This window comes from Ranitomeya imitator, chromosome 5, assembly GCF_032444005.1.
Source record: "Ranitomeya imitator isolate aRanImi1 chromosome 5, aRanImi1.pri, whole genome shotgun sequence".
Taxonomy (NCBI): domain Eukaryota; kingdom Metazoa; phylum Chordata; class Amphibia; order Anura; family Dendrobatidae; genus Ranitomeya; species Ranitomeya imitator.
In genome coordinates, this window is record NC_091286.1 from 2321533 (window position 1) to 2338361 (window position 16829).

Below are 16829 nucleotides of genomic sequence, written 5' to 3' on the forward strand. Positions count from 1 at the left end.
TCTAGAAAATTACTCAGACCATGGCATAGTTACATTATCGTGACAGATCTGTGTTATACAAGTATGATGGAAGAGTATATATAGCTGCTGATTATATGACTATATACATGGCCCCTCTTCATGTATGTACGTTGCCCCTATTATACTGTTATGTACGTGGCCCCTCTTAGATGAGTATTACGTGGCCCCTCTTACACGTGGCCCCTGGCTGAGGGTCCATGCCCCCAATAAAACGTTTCTTCCTCAGCTTCTGATTACACCCACGTTAACCCTTCCTGTCCCGTGTGTCTCCAGGTATAAGGCTGTGATTGACGCCTGCTCCCTGCAGCCGGACATCGACATCCTGCCCCACGGTGATCAGACGCAGATCGGAGAGCGGGTGAGTGGGCCGCGGATGACCACTCGAGGCGCCACGTTCTCAGGCAAACTGGAGGGAACGTGTGAGAAGAACGTCAGGGTCTGCCGGGACCAGTAGTTGTTCCCGAGCTGGGCTGCAGGGGGTTGATGTCCTGTCTTGTGTTTCAGGGCATTAACCTGTCTGGCGGTCAGCGGCAGCGCATCAGCGTGGCCAGAGCGTTGTATCAGCAGACGAGCGTCGTTTTCCTGGTGAGCAGCTAATCCCACAACATCGGCGCCATCAGCCTGACCGCGGCGATCATCTGTGGTCACCTGTGTACAGGAGGGTCAGACAAAGGGCGCAGTCACAGCGTCAGACGAGCGCGGGGACACGCCCAGATACCGGGTACATTGCTATAGTGCCAGTACTGGTACCGGGGAAGGGGCTGTGTGTCTGATACCAATACTGGGGTTATAGTGCTGGTACTGGGAGAAACATTGAAGAACAGAAACAATATATATATACACATACATACACACACACGTACAGTACAGACCAAAAGTTTGGACACACCTTCTCATTTAACGATTTTTCTGTATTTTCATGACAATGAAAATTGTAAATTCACACTGAAGGCATCAAAACTATGAATTAACACATGTGGAATTATATACTTAACAAAAAAGTGTGAAACAACTGAAATTATGTCTTATATTCTAGGTTCTTCAAAGTAGCCACCTTTTACTTTGATGACTGCTTTGCACACTCTTGGCATTCTCTTGATGACCTTCAAGAGGTAGTCACCGGGAATGGTTTTCACTTCACAGGTGTGCCCTGTCAGGTTTAATAAGTGGGATTTCTTGCCTTATAAATGGGGTTGGGACCATCAGTTGTGTTGTGCAGAAGTCTGGTGGATACACAGCTGATAGTCCTACTGAATAGACTGTTAGAATTTGTATTATGGCAAGAAAAAAGCAGCTAAGTAACGAAAAACGAGTGGCCATCATTACTTTAAGAAATGAAGGTCAGTCAGTCCAAAAAATTGGGAAAACTTTGAAAGTGTCCCCAAGTGCAGTGGCAAAAACCATCAAGCACTACAAGGAAACTGGCTCACGAGGACCGCCCCAGGAAAGGAAGACCAAGAGTCACCTCTGCTTCTGAGGATAAGTTTATCCGAGTCACCAGCCTCAGAAATCGCAGGTTAACAGCAGCTCAGATTAGAGACCAGGTCAATGCCACACAGAGTTCTAGCAGCAGACACATCTCTACAACAACTGTTAAGAGGAGACTTTGTGCAGCAGGCCTTCATGGTAAAATAGCTGCTAGGAAACCACTGCTAAGGACAGGCAACAAGCAGAAGAGACTTGTTTGGGCTAAAGAACACAAGGAATGGACATTAGACCAGTGGAAATCTGTGCTTTGGTCTGATGAGTCCAAATGTGAGATCTTTGGTTCCAACCACCGTGTCTTTGTGCGACGCAGAAAAGGTGAACGGATGGACTCTACATGCCTGGTTCCCACCTTGAAGCAAGAGGAGGAGGTGTGATGGTGTGGGGGGCTTTGCTGGTGACACTGTTTGGGATTTAATAAAAATTGAAGGCATACTGAACCAGCATGGCTACCCCAGCTTCTTGCAGCGGCATGCTATTCCATCCGGTTTGCGTTTAGTTGGACCATCATTTATTTTTCAACAGCACAATGAGCCCAAACACACCTCCAGGCTGTGTAAGGGCTATTTGACCAAGAAGGAGAGTGATGGGGTGCTACTCCAGATGACCTGGCCTCCACAGTCACCAGACCTGAACCCAATCAAGATGGTTTGGGGTGAGCTGGACCCGCAGAGTGAAGGCAAAAGGGCCAACAAGTGCTAAGCATCTCTGGGAACTCCTTCAAGATTGTTGGAAGACCATTTCCGGTGACTACCTCTTGAAGCTCATCAATAGAATGCCAAGAGTGTGCAAAGCAGTCATCAAAGCAAAAGGTGGCTACTTTGAAGAACCTAGAATATAAGACATAATTTCAGTTGTTTCACACTTTTTTGTTAAGTATATAATTCCACGTGTGTTAATTCATAGTTTTGATGCCTTCAGTGTGAATGTACAATTTTCATAGTCATGAAAATACAGAAAAATCTTTAAATGAGAAGGTGTGTCCAAACTTTTGGTCTGTAATATACACACACACACACACACACACACATATATACACACATACAGTGCCTTGTGTAAGTATTCAGCCCCTGGAACTTTTCAACCTTTTCCCACATATCAGGCTTCAAACATAAAGATTCCAAATGTAAATTTTTGGTGAAGAATCGACAACAAGTTGAACACAATTGTGAAATTGAACGAAATTTATTGGTTATTTTAAATTTTTGTGTGTGGCGTGGAATATTATTCGGCCCCTTTCCTTTCCCTCCAGAAGTTCATTGTGGATCTCTGAATGATCCAATGTTGTCCTAAATGCCTTAGGCCTCTTTCACACTTCCGTCGTTTGGCACCCGTCGCAATCCGTCGTTTAGGGCAAAAAACGGATCCTGCAAATGTGCTTGCAGGATGCGTTTTTTGACCATAAACTTGTATTAGCGACGGATCGCATCGGATTGCCACACGTTGCATCTGTCGTGCGACGGATCCGTCATGTTTTGGCGGACCGTCGTCACCAAAAAAGTTCAATGTAACGTTTTTTTGTCCGTTGCGTCCGCCACTTTTGACCGCGCATGCGAGGACGAAACTCCACCCCCTCCTCTCTGGACTGCAGAATGGGCAGCAGATATGTCGAAAAACTGCATCCACTGCCCACCTCGTGCAAAAAATTGACTACGTCCGTCGGTACGTCGGCCCGACACATAGCGACGGACCCGCACCGACGGAAGTGTGAAAGAGGCCTTATGTTGATAAATATAATCCACCGGTGTGTAATCACGTCTCCGTATAAATGCACCTGATCTGTGATAGTCTCAGGGTATGTTTACATGTTCAGGAAACGCTGCGTTTTTGACGCTGCGTTGAGCCGCAGCGTCAAAAACGCAGCGTCCAGATGTTACAGCATAGTGGAGGGGATTTAATGAAATCCCGTCTCCACTATGCAGGAAAAAACGCATGCGTCATAGCCGCGAAAACGCACATGTTGTTACAATGAGCAAAACACGCAAGAACACCGCAGGTGACCTGCCAGTGACCTCAGGTGCAGATTTGGTCAGGATTTTACCTGCATAAAATCCTGACCAAAGCCTGGAGCAATCCTGAACGTGGACACATACCCTCAGGGTTCTGTGTGAAGCACAGAGAGCATCATGAAGACCAAGAAGACAATGATCCCAAACATAAAGCAAAATCTACAATGGAATGGTTCACAAACCTGGTACTGGGGTTATAGCGCTGGTACTGGGGTTATAGCGCTGGTACTGGGGTTATAGCGCTGATACTGGGGGTTACAGCGCTGGTACTGGGGTTATAGCGCTGGTACTGGGGGTTATAGCGCTGATACTGGGGGTTACAGCGCTGGTACTGGGGGTTATAGCGCTGGTACTGGGGGTTATAGCGCTGGAACTGGGGTTATAGCGCTGATACTGGGGGTTACAGCGCTGGTACTGGGGTTATAGCGCTGGTACTGGGGTTATAGCGCTGGTACTGGGGTTATAGCGCTGGTACTGGGGTTATAGCGCTGATACTGGGGGTTACAGCGCTGGTACTGGGGTTATAGCGCTGGTACTGGGGGTTATAGCGCTGGAACTGGGGTTATAGCGCTGATACTGGGGGTTACAGCGCTGGTACTGGGGGTTATAGCGCTGGTACTGGGGGTTATAGCGCTGGAACTGGGGTTATAGCGCTGATACTGGGGGTTACAGCGCTGGTACTGGGGTTATAGCGCTGGTACTGGGGTTATAGCGCTGGTACTGGGGGTTATAGCGCTGGAACTGGGGTTATAGCGCTGATACTGGGGGTTACAGCGCTGGTACTGGGGTTATAGCGCTGGTACTGGGGTTATAGCGCTGGTACTGGGGGTTATAGCGCTGGTACTGGGGTTATAGCGCTGATACTGGGGGTTACAGCGCTGGTACTGGGGTTATAGCGCTGGTACTGGGGTTATAGCGTTGATACTGGGGGTTATAGCGCTGGAACTGGGGGTTATAGCGCTGGTACTGGGGTTATAGCGCTGGTACTGGGGTTATAGCGCTGGAACTGGGGGTTATAGCGCTGGTACTGGGGTTATAGCGCTGGTACTGGGGGTTACAGCGCTGATACTGGGGTTACAGCGCTGGTACTGGGGTTATAGCGCTGGTACTGGGGCTTTAGTGCCACACGCTCCCTTATAATTGTGTAGCCTGATGCCTGGCGTCCGTAGTAGGAGCCGCCACCATTGCAGAACTGCTTATCTCACCAGAGCCGCCACATGCCCTCTAGACTGCTCAAATCCAGAGGTGGTCGACTCCTTGCTCCTGCAGATTGTTAGCAGGTGGTAGAGCCTTACACTTGGCTCTCAGGCCTGCAGCCACCATATTGAGGGTTTGTTACCTCCATTATGACATTCCACAGGACGACCCGTTCTCCGCATTGGACATCCACCTGAGCGACCACCTGATGCAGGATGGCATCCTGAAGATCCTGCGAGATAACAAGACCACCACCGTCCTGGTCACACACAAGCTGCAGTACCTGCCTCACGCTGATTGGGTAAGGGGTGCCAGGAGAAGGATCTCTACCATGCTGTCATACTTACTCACCAAGCCCCAGGCCTCGGACACCCTCATGCTTTACACGGCAGGTTTACTTGTGTAAGCGGCTGGGGCTCAGGATAGAATGGTCTTAATATAGTATTTCTTATTATATAGACTGAGGGGATGGAGCCATGTATTAGATGAATGGGAGGAGTCTTCTGAATGGGAGGCATCTGGGAGTGTTTCAAAAGGGTAGGAGTCTGATGAATGGGAGCACTTTCATGAATGGGAGTGTCTCAGAAGGGAGGATTCTGATGAATGGGGGGTCCTATAAGGGGAGGGTCTGATGAATGAAAGGAGTCTGAATGGGAGTGTCTCAGAAGGGGAGGAGTCTGATGAATGGGAGTGTCTTAGAAGGGGAGGAGTCTGATGAATGAGAGGAGTCTGCTGAAGAGGAGGAGGCCTCGTGAGGGGAGGGTCCGGAGCTATGGCGGCTTTATCCCGCTAGGATCTGGCTTCCTCTATTCTATCAAGACACAGAACAAGTTTATAAATAGTAAATAATATAGAATCAGGGGTCATGCACAAAATGAGATAGGATCATATAGGAAAACATGATGCAGAATAGACCATACCAAAAATGAAGATATAAAATACAACATTTTATTGAAAATAGTATATAAAACCATAAGGAAATAACAGCTGAACCAGGTGGTGGCACACATCACAAAAATAGAAATTAGACCTACCTGTAATTATATTTCCAGGAGTCCATCATGACAGCACGTCAGGAGGAGGTAGTCCAGTATATCCTCTAGGGACAGCCAAACCAAGAGGTTAAAAGCCCCCCCCCCCCCTCAACCCCAGTGTCTTTTACCAATCACTACACCACCATGGATGCAACTCTATTTTATTTAACTTACACACAAATGTTAACTCACATTAGTTTAAAAGTTCAGGGAAGGGAGCGTAATGGTGCTGTCATGATGGACTCCTGGAAATATAATTACCGGTAGGTCTAATTTGAATTTGTATTTTCCCAGGACGTCCCACATGACAGCACTTCAGGAGAGATACCAATTAAATGGCATTCCAGGGTGGGACCACTGCCTGTAGGACCTTTCGTCCTTAGGACAATTGCTGACCTGACATAACATCTAACTCATAATGTCCACAGAAGGTTGTTATATTGGACCAAGTTTCTGCCCTGCAAATCTGTTCCATGGAAGCCCCTGCTCTTTTGGCCCAGGAAACAGAAATTGCTCTTGCAGAGTGGGCTATAATTTTAAGCGGGGGATCTTTTTTCTCCAACTCATATGCTAGTGCTATGGTAGACGTGATCTACCTAGACTAAGTTAATTTAGAGGCTTTTTTATCCTTATTTTTCCCAGCATATTGCAAGAAGAGATTCGAATCCTGCCTCCAAGAAGCTGTGACCTCTACATAGCACAACACTGCTCTTCTCACGTCAAGTGTGTGAAACAGCCTTTCCTTCTCATTTTTTGGAAGATGACAAAAAGATGGAAGAATAATCTCTTGGCTCAAATTTGACTCTGACACTACCTTCAGTAAAAAGGACGGGTCAAGCCTAAATATTAACCGATCCTCTAGGATCTGTAAATAGGGATCCCTGACTGACAGTGCCTGTAATTGACCCAAGCGTTTCGCCGAGGTAACTGCCATCAGGAATGCCGTCTTCATAGAGGAAGTTGATGCTGGATTCTTCTTGAGGCTCAGAGGGATCTGCACAGTGTATTTACACAGGTTTAGGTTCCAAGGAGGCACAGTTTCTCTGACTGTGGGTCTTAATCTGGTAATGGCTCGAGAGAACCTTGCTACCCAAAGGTGGTCCGCTAAAGGAAAGTCCATGAAGGCACTAAGGTCAGAGATCTTCACATTCGGTGTGCTAGGCTTTAAGCCCATCTCAAGTCCCTCCTTAAGGAAGTCCAATATTCTGGGAGTGTCTGGGTGGGCTGTGCTCGAAGTAGATTCGCCCACATAAGAACAGAAAATTTTCCATATCTTGGAATAGATCTCTGATGTTATTGATTTCCTACTCGCCTGCATAGTAGCCACGCTGTCTGACAATCCCCTGGAACCTAGGATCTTCCGTTCAGAATCCAGGCCATCAGGCGCAGAAGACGAGGGTGTTGGTGCCAGAGGGGACCTTGCGACAGCAGATCAGATCTGCCTGGAAGTGGAACTTGATCTTCCAGAGTCATGTGGTGCAACACTGGAAACCAACTCCTCTTCGGCCAGAAGGGAGCTACCAATATCACTGTGGCTTGATCTTCTTTGATTTTACTTAGTATTCTCGGTATGAGGGGAAAAGGAGGGAATGCATAAAGAAGACCTTCTTCCCAACTCTGAGATAGGGCATCTATGCCTTCTGAGCTGTCGGCTGGATTTATGGAGAAGAATCTTGCCACCTTCGCTTTAGTCCAGGTTGCAAACAGGTCTACACGCGGTGTTCCCCATCTCCGGGTCAGCTGGTGGAATACCTCTGGGTTCAGTTCTCACTCTGAGGACCAAAGTTTCTCCCTGCTGAGATAATCTGCCGTTATGTTCTCGGAAACTTTCAAGTGCACGGTGGAGATGGATCAGACTTTTCTTTCTGCCCACTGAAAAATATTTTCGGCTAAGGTCTGCAGGAGTTGGCCACTTGGACCTCCCTGGCGTTGCAACAAAGAAACTGCTGTGATATTGTCCGACAGGACTTTTACATGTCAATCTCGAACAGTGTCCTGACAGCGTTGCAGAGTTTCCCATACAGCTTTTAGCTCTCTAATTGGAGGATCTTCTCCGGTCTTCCGGGCCCCATGTGTCCTGTAGAAAACGACCCTCTACCTCTGCACCCCATCCGTTCAAACTTTCATCGGTGGTGATCCGGATGCAGGGGAAAGGATCTAAGACACTCCTCTTCCAAGATTGTCCCTGGATGTCCACCATGACAGGGAATGTTTTAGTCCGGTGGGGACCGCCATCTTTTTGTCTAGGCCCGAGGGATGCCTGTTCCAGGACGCAAGGACTGCACTTTGAAGGCATCTTGAGTGGGCCTGACTCCAACATACACTTGGGATGCAGGATGTCATCAGTCCTAGGACCCTCATGGTGTATCTGATGGAGGTCATCTTTTTCCTCTGTAACGCACAGATCCTGCTTCTGATCTCCTCCTGCTTCACGTGGGGTAGGTAGGACATCCTGCGATTGGAATCGAGGAGGACCCCTAAGAACACCTTCTGGGTCCCTGGATGTAAATCGGATTTTTCCCAGTTTGCCACCCTAGGTCCTCCAGAATTTTTATAGTGCGGGATAGCTGTTGTTTGAGGTGTATAACAGAGTCTGCTACCAGCAGGCTGTCATCCAGGTAGGGGACCACGATAATCCCTTGTTTCCTCAGAAAGGCTGCCACCTCCGTCATTATTTTCGTAAAGATGCGCAGGGCTGAGGATAGGCCAAATGGGAGGCATGTGAACTGGAAATGATGGTCTGAATCATGATGGTGTTAGAGTGAACCTCAAACATTGGCGGTGGTCTGGGTGAATCGGCACATGATAATATGCATCCCTTAGATCTAAAGTGCACATGGTGTTGTCTCACTCTCAGTTGGATGGCAGATTTTATGGTCTCCATTTTGTATCTTACCCACTGATTCAGGGGTTTTAGATTTATGATGGTGCGATATTTGCCCGAAGGCTTTTTTATGGAGAATAGGGAGGAGTAGTGGTCCTTCTACAATAGGTACCGGCTCGACCACCCCCAATTCTAAGAGATTTCTGACATCTGTCCAAAGCCTGCCTTGCACGGAAAAGGATTGGAGTTTCGTGATGCAAAACCGATAGAGGGAGAAGATGGGCGAAATCTATCCTGTAACCTTCTCCTATGGTTCGCAGGATCCAATTGTTGCCGGTTATGCCCCCCCCACCCCCCTCCACCCCCCCCCACCCCCACCCCCTTCACACACACACACACACACAAACACTCTGTTTGAAAAAGACCTTCTATGTGCAGCGGAGGACGATTGGTTGACTCTACCTTTACCTCCCTTGGGGTAACTCCACCTGCCTGTTTTTCCCTTTCCCTTATAGACCTGCCTAGAGGACTGACGGAGCTTATGAAGGGAACTAAATTTTTTATTTTTTTTCCTCCGGAAACCCCCTTTTGTCATCAGCGGCCTCTCTAAAGTGTCATCCAGTACAGGACCAAAGACATGTGTTCTAGAGAAGGGGATGGAGCAGAGCTTGCTTTTGGATTGGCTATCCCCTGACCATGTTTTAAACCATATGGCCCGCTGCGCCGAGTTGGATAGTACATTACTTCTAGCCACAAATTTTACAGACTCTGCGGAAGCGTCCCCCATAAACTGTGTCGCCATTTTTAACATGGAGATAGATTCTGCTATAACCTCTCTAGGGGAGTTAGATTTTATCTGGGTGGACAGTTAGTCAATCCAGACGCACATGGACCTACCTACCGAGGTGGCTGCTATCAATATGGAGCACATAATATGGATAAATCATCAACACCAAGAAAGGCGGTCTGCAGAATCATAGCAGGGTACAAGTAGAGCAGCAGCTCAGTAACAATGGGAGCACATAATATGGACACATCATACACACCAAGAAAGGCGGTCTGCAGAATCATAGAAGGGTACAAGTAGAGCAGCAGCTCAGTAACAATGGGAGCACATAATATGGACACATCATACACACCAAGAAAGGCGGTCTGCAGAATCATAGAAGGGTACAAGTAGAGCAGCAGCTCAGTAACAATGGGAGCACATAATATGGATACATCATACACACCAAGAAAGGCGGTCTGCAGAATCATAGAAGGGTACAAGTAGAGCAGCAGCTCAGTAACAATGGGAGCACATAATATGGACACATCATACACACCAAGAAAGGCGGTCTGCAGAATCATAGAAGGGTACAAGTAGAACAGCAGCTTAGTAACAATTGGAGCACATAATATGAATACATCATACTCACCAAGAAAGGCGGTCTGCAGAATCATAGAAGGGTACAAGTAGAGCAGCAGCTCAGTAACAATGGGAGAACATAATATGGACATATCATACACACCAAGAAAGGCGGTCTGCAGAATCATAGAAGGGTACAAGTAGAGCAGCAGCTTAGTAACAATGGGAGCACATAATATGGATACATCATACACACCAAGAAAGACGGTCTGCAGAATCATAGAAGGGTACAAGTAGAGCAGCAGCTCAGTAACAATGGGAGCACATAATATGGACATATCATACACACCAAGAAAGGCGGTCTGCAGAATCATAGAAGGGTACAAGTAGAACAGCAGCTTAGTAACAATTGGAGCACATAATATGAATACATCATACTCACCAAGAAAGGCGGTCTGCAGAATCATAGAAGGGTACAAGTAGAGCAGCAGCTCAGTAACAATGGGAGAACATAATATGGACATATCATACACACCAAGAAAGGCGGTCTGCAGAATCATAGAAGGGTACAAGTAGAGCAGCAGCTTAGTAACAATGGGAGCACATAATATGGATACATCATACACACCAAGAAAGACGGTCTGCAGAATCATAGAAGGGTACAAGTAGAGCAACAGCTCAGTAACAATGGGAGCACATAATATGGACATATCATACACACCAAGAAAGGCGGTCTGCAGAATCATAGAAGGGTACAAGTAGAGCAGCAGCTTAGTAACAATGGGAGCACATAATATGGATACATCATACACACCAAGAAAGACGGTCTGCGGAATCATAGAAGGGTACAAGTAGAGCAGCAGCTCAGTAACAATGGGAGCACATAATATGGACACATCATACACACCAAGAAAGGCGGTCTGCAGAATCATAGAAGGGTACAAGTAGAACAGCAGCTCAGTAACAATGGGAGCACATAATATGGATACATCATACTCACCAAGAAAGACGGTCTGCAGAATCATAGCAGGGTACAAGTAGAGCAGCAGCTTAGTAACAATGGGAGCACATAATATGGATACATCATACACTCCAAGAAAGGCGGTCTGCAGAATCATAGCAGGGTAGAAGTAGAGCGGCAGCTTAGTAACAATGGGAGCACATAATATGGATACATCATACACACCAAGAAAGGCGGTCTGCAGAATCATAGAGGGGTACAAGTAGAGCAACAGCTTAGTAACAATGGGAGCACATAATATGGATACATCATCCACACAAAGAAAGGCGGTCTGCAGAATCATAGCAGAGTACAAGTAGAGCAGCAGCTTAGTAACAATGGGAGCACATAATATGGATACATCATACTCACCAAGAAAGGCGGTCTGCAGAATCATAGCAGGGTACAAGTAGAGCGGCAGCTTAGTAACAATGGGAGCACATAATATGGATACATCATACACACCAAGAAAGGCGGTCTGCAGAATCATAGAAGGGTACAAGTAGAGCAGCAGCTCAGTAACAATGGGAGCACATAATATGGATACATCATACACACCAAGAAAGGCGGTCTGCAGAATCATAGAAGGGTACAAGTAGAGCAGCAGCTCAGTAACAATGGGAGCACATAATATGGATACATCATACACACCAAGAAAGGCGGTCTGCAGAATCATAGCAGGGTACAAGTAGAGCAGCAGCTTAGTAACAATGGGAGCACATAATATGGATACATCATACACACCAAGAAAGGCGGTCTGCAAAATCATAGAAGGGTACAAATAGAGCAGCAGCTTAGTAACAATGGGAGCACATAATATGGATACATCATACACACCAAGAAAGGCGGTCTGCAAAATCATAGAAGGGTACAAATAGAGCAGCAGCTTAGTAACAATGGGAGCACATAATATGGATACATCATACACACCAAGAAAGGCGGTCTGCAAAATCATAGAAGGGTACAAATAGAGCAGCAGCATAGTAACAATGGGAGCACATAATATGGGTGCATCATACACACCAAGAAAGGCGGTCTGCAGAATCATAGAAGGGTACAAGTAGAGCAGCAGCTCAGTAACAATGGGAGCACATAATATGGATACATCATACACACCAAGAAAGGCGGTCTGCAGAATCATAGCAGGGTACAAGTAGAGCAGCAGCTCAGTAACAATGGGAGCACATAATATGGATACATCATACACACCAAGAAAGGCGGTCTGCAGAATCATAGAAGGGTACAAGTAGATCAGCAGATTAGTAACAATGGGAGCACATAATATGGATACATCATACACACCAAGAAAGGCGGTCTGCAGAATCATAGAAGAGTACAAGTAGAGCAGCAGATTAGTAACAATGGGAGCACATAATATGGATACATCATACACTCCAAGAAAGGCGGTCTGCAGAATCATAGCAGGGTACAAGTAGAGCAGCAGCTCAGTAACAATGGGAGCACATAATATGGACACATCATACACACCAAGAAAGGCGGTCTGCAGAATCATAGCAGGGTACAAGTAGAGCAGCAGCTCAGTAACAATGGGAGCACATAATATGGACACATCATACACACCAAGAAAGGCGGTCTGCAGAATCATAGAAGGGTACAAGTAGAGCAGCAGCTCAGTAACAATGGGAGCACATAATATGGATACATCATACACACCAAGAAAGGCGGTCTGCAGAATCATAGAAGGGTACAAGTAGAGCAGCAGCTCAGTAAGAGTGGGAGCACATAATATGGCTACATCATACACACCAAGAAAGACGGTCTGCAGAATCATAGAAGGGTACAAGTAGAGCAGCAGCTTAGTAAAAAAGGGAGCATGTAATATGGATACATCATACACACCAAGAAAGACGGTCTGCAGAATCATAGAAGGGTACAAGTAGAGCAGCAGCTCAGTAACAATGGGAGCACATAATATAGATACATCATACTCACCAAGAAAGGCGGTCTGCAGAATCATAGAGGGGTACAAGTAGAGCAGCAGCTTAGTAACAATGGGAGCACATAATATGGGTACATCATACACACCAAGAAAGACGGTCTGCAGAATCATAGCAGGGTACAAGTAGAGCAGCAGCTCAGTAACAATGGGAGCACATAATATGGATACATCATACACACCAAGAAAGGCGGTCTGCAGAATCATAGCAGGGTACAAGTAGATCAGCAGCTTAGTAACAATGGGTGCACATAATATGGGTGCATCATACACACCAAGAAAGACGGTCTGCAGAATCATAGAAGGGTACAAGTAGAGCAGCAGCTTAGTAACAATGGGAGCACATAATATGGGTACATCATACACACCAAGAAAGACGGTCTGCAGAATCATAGCAGGGTACAAGTAGAGCAGCAGCTCAGTAACAATGGGAGCACATAATATGGATACATCATACACACCAAGAAAGGCGGTCTGCAGAATCATAGCAGGGTACAAGTAGATCAGCAGCTTAGTAACAATGGGAGCACATAATATGGGTGCATCATACACACCTAGAAAGGCGGTCTGCAGAATCATAGAAGGGTACAAGTAGAGCAGCAGATTAGTAACAATGGGTGCACATAATATGGATACATCATACACTCCAAGAAAGGCGGTCTGCAGAATCATAGAAGGGTACAAGTAGAGCAGCAGCTTAGTAACAATGGGTGCACATAATATGGATACATCATACACACCAAGAAAGACGGTCTGCAGAATCATAGAAGGGTACAAGTAGAGCAGCAGATTAGTAACAATGGGTGCACATAATATGGATACATCATACACTCCAAGAAAGGCGGTCTGCAGAATCATAGAAGGGTACAAGTAGAGCAGCAGCTTAGTAACAATGGGTGCACATAATATGGACATATCATACACACCAAGAAAGGCGGTCTGCAGAATCATAGAAGGGTACAAGTAGAGCAACAGATTAGTAACAATGGGTGCACATAATATGGATACATCATACACTCCAAGAAAGGCGGTCTGCAGAATCATAGAAGGGTACAAGTAGAGCAGCAGCTTAGTAACAATGGGAGCACATAATATGGACATATCATACACACCAAGAAAGGCGGTCTGCAGAATCATAGAAGGGTACAAGTAGAGCAGCAGATTAGTAACAATGGGTGCACATAATATGGACATATCATACACAGCAAGTCACTACAGTAATAACGGTTTTAGCGCACAATGATTGGTGTCTGTCTCCTTTCAGATAATCGCCATGAAGGACGGAACCATCCAGCGAGAGGGAACTCTGAAGGACATCCAGAACTCTGACCCCAAGCTGTACGATCACTGGAAGACGCTGATGAATCGGCAGGACCAGGAGCTTGAGAAGGTGTGTCCTGCAACCGAACCTCACCGTTACTGCTCCTACACAGGAGCCCAGAGTCCAAACTGACCGCTGCAGCCAATCGCCCCCCTTCCTCTAGAGTACAACATCTGTGAGTAATGGCGGCTGTGTCATGTGCTGCAGGTGATGTCATCTTGTGGTGGATAGAGCCACGGCAGTGACATATAGCGTGTTCACCTTGTTATACAGAGTGGGAGTTATAGTACTGGTGCTGGAGTGAGGGTTATAGTACTGGTGCTGGAGTGAGGGTTATAGTACTGGAGCTGGAGTGAAGGTTATAGTACTGGAGCTGGAGTGAAGGTTATAGTACTGGCGCTGGATCGAGGGTTATAGTACTGGTACTGGAGTGAAGGTTATAGTACTGGTACTGGAGTGAAGGTTATAGTACTGGCGCTGGATCGAGGGTTATAGTACTGGTACTGGAGTGAAGGTTATAGTACTGGCGCTGGATCGAGGGTTATAGTATTGGTACTGGAGTGAAGGTTAAAGTACTGGAGTGAAGGTTATAGTACTGGTGCTGGAGTGAAGGTTATAGTACTGGTGCTGGATCGAGGGTTATAGTACTGGCGCTGGATCGAGGGTTATAGTACTGGTACTGGAGTGAAGGTTATAGTACTGGTACTGGAGTGAAGGTTATAGTACTGGTACTGGAGTGAAGGTTATAGTACTGGCGCTGGATCGAGGGTTATAGTACTGGTGCTGGAGTGAAGGTTATAGTACTGGTACTGGAGTGAAGGTTAAAGTACTGGAGTGAGGGTTATAGTACTGGTGCTGGAGTGAGGGTTATAGTACTGGTACTGGAGTGAAGGTTATAGTACTGGTGCTGGAGTGAGGGTTATAGTACTGGTACTGGAGTGAAGGTTATAGTACTGGTGCTGGAGTGAAGGTTATAGTACTGGTACTGGAGTGAAGGTTATAGTACTGGTACTGGAGTGAAGGTTATAGTACTGGCGCTGGATCGAGGGTTATAGTACTGGTGCTGGAGTGAAGGTTATAGTACTGGTACTGGAGTGAAGGTTAAAGTACTGGAGTGAGGGTTATAGTACTGGTGCTGGAGTGAGGGTTATAGTACTGGTACTGGAGTGAAGGTTATAGTACTGGTGCTGGAGTGAGGGTTATAGTACTGGTGCTGGAGTGAGGGTTATAGTACTGGTGCTGTAGGAGGGTTATAATACTGGTACTGGAGTGAAGGTTATAGTACTGGTGCTGTAGGAGGGTTATAATACTGGTACTGGAGTGAGGGTTATAGTACTGGTGCTGGAGTGAAGGTTATAGTACTGGTGCTGGAGTGATGGTTATAGCACTGGTACTGGAGTGAAGGTTATAGTACTGGTGCTGGAGTGAGGGTTACAGTACTGGTGCTGGAGTGAAGGTTAAAGTACTGGTACTGGAGTGAGGGTTATAGTACTGGTGCTGGAGTGAAGGTTATAGTACTGGTACTGGAGTGAAGGATATAGTACTGGTGCTGGAGTGAAGGTTATAGTACTGGTGCTGGAGTGAAGGTTATAGTACTGGTACAGGAGTGAAGGTTAAAGTACTGGAGTGAAGGTTATAGTACTGGTGCTGGAGTGACAGTTACAGTACTGGTGCTGGAGTGAAGGTTATAGTGCTGGTGTGAAGGTTATAGTACTGGTGCTGGAATGAAGGTTACAGTACTAGTGCTGTAGGAGGGTTATAGTACTGGTGCTGTAGGAGGATTATAGTACTGGTGCTGGAGTGAGGGTTATAGTACTGGTGCTGGAGTGAGGGTTATAGTACTGGTGCTGGAGTGAGGGTTATAGTACTGGTACTGGAGTGAAGGTTATAGTACTGGTGCTGGATGAGGGTTATAGTACTGGTACTGGAGTGAAGGTTAAAGTACTGGAGTGAAGGTTATAGTACTGGTGCTGGAGTGAGGGTTATAGTACTGGTGCTGGAGTGAAGGTTATAGTACTGGCGCTGGATCGAGGGTTATAGTACTGGTACTGGAGTGAAGGTTATAGTACTGGTACTGGAGTGAAGGTTATAGTACTGGTACTGGAGTGAAGGTTATAGTACTGGTGCTGGAGTGAGGGTTATAGTACTGGTGCTGGAGTGAGGGTTATAGTACTGGTACTGGAGTGAAGGTTATAGTACTGGTGCTGGATGAGGGTTATAGTACTGGTACTGGAGTGAAGGTTAAAGTACTGGAGTGAAGGTTATAGTACTGGTGCTGGAGTGAGGGTTATAGTACTGGTGCTGGAGTGAAGGTTATAGTACTGGCGCTGGATCGAGGGTTATAGTACTGGTACTGGAGTGAAGGTTATAGTACTGGTACTGGAGTGAAGGTTATAGTACTGGTACTGGAGTGAAGGTTATAGTACTGGCGCTGGATCGAGGGTTATAGTACTGGTGCTGGAGTGAAGGTTATAGTACTGGTACTGGAGTGAAGGTTATAGTACTGGTACTGGAGTGAAGGTTATAGTACTGGTACTGGAGTGAAGGTTATAGTACTGGCGCTGGATCGAGGGTTATAGTACTGGTGCTGGAGTGAAGGTTATAGTACTGGTGCTGGAGTGAAGGTTATAGCA

General features: G+C 46.5%; 1 protein-coding gene across 1 annotated transcript in view; it reads left to right on the forward strand.

The window, feature by feature from the left end:
• ABCC8 (ATP binding cassette subfamily C member 8) overlaps window positions 1-16829 on the forward strand; it is a 434375-nt gene that overhangs the window by 283137 nt on the left and 134409 nt on the right. Inside the window, exons 20-23 of the mRNA XM_069768187.1 lie at window positions 295-379; window positions 526-606; window positions 4876-5013; window positions 14140-14265. Of these exons, the coding sequence (XP_069624288.1) occupies window positions 295-379; window positions 526-606; window positions 4876-5013; window positions 14140-14265 (430 nt within the window). The remainder of the gene's footprint in view (window positions 1-294; window positions 380-525; window positions 607-4875; window positions 5014-14139; window positions 14266-16829) is intronic.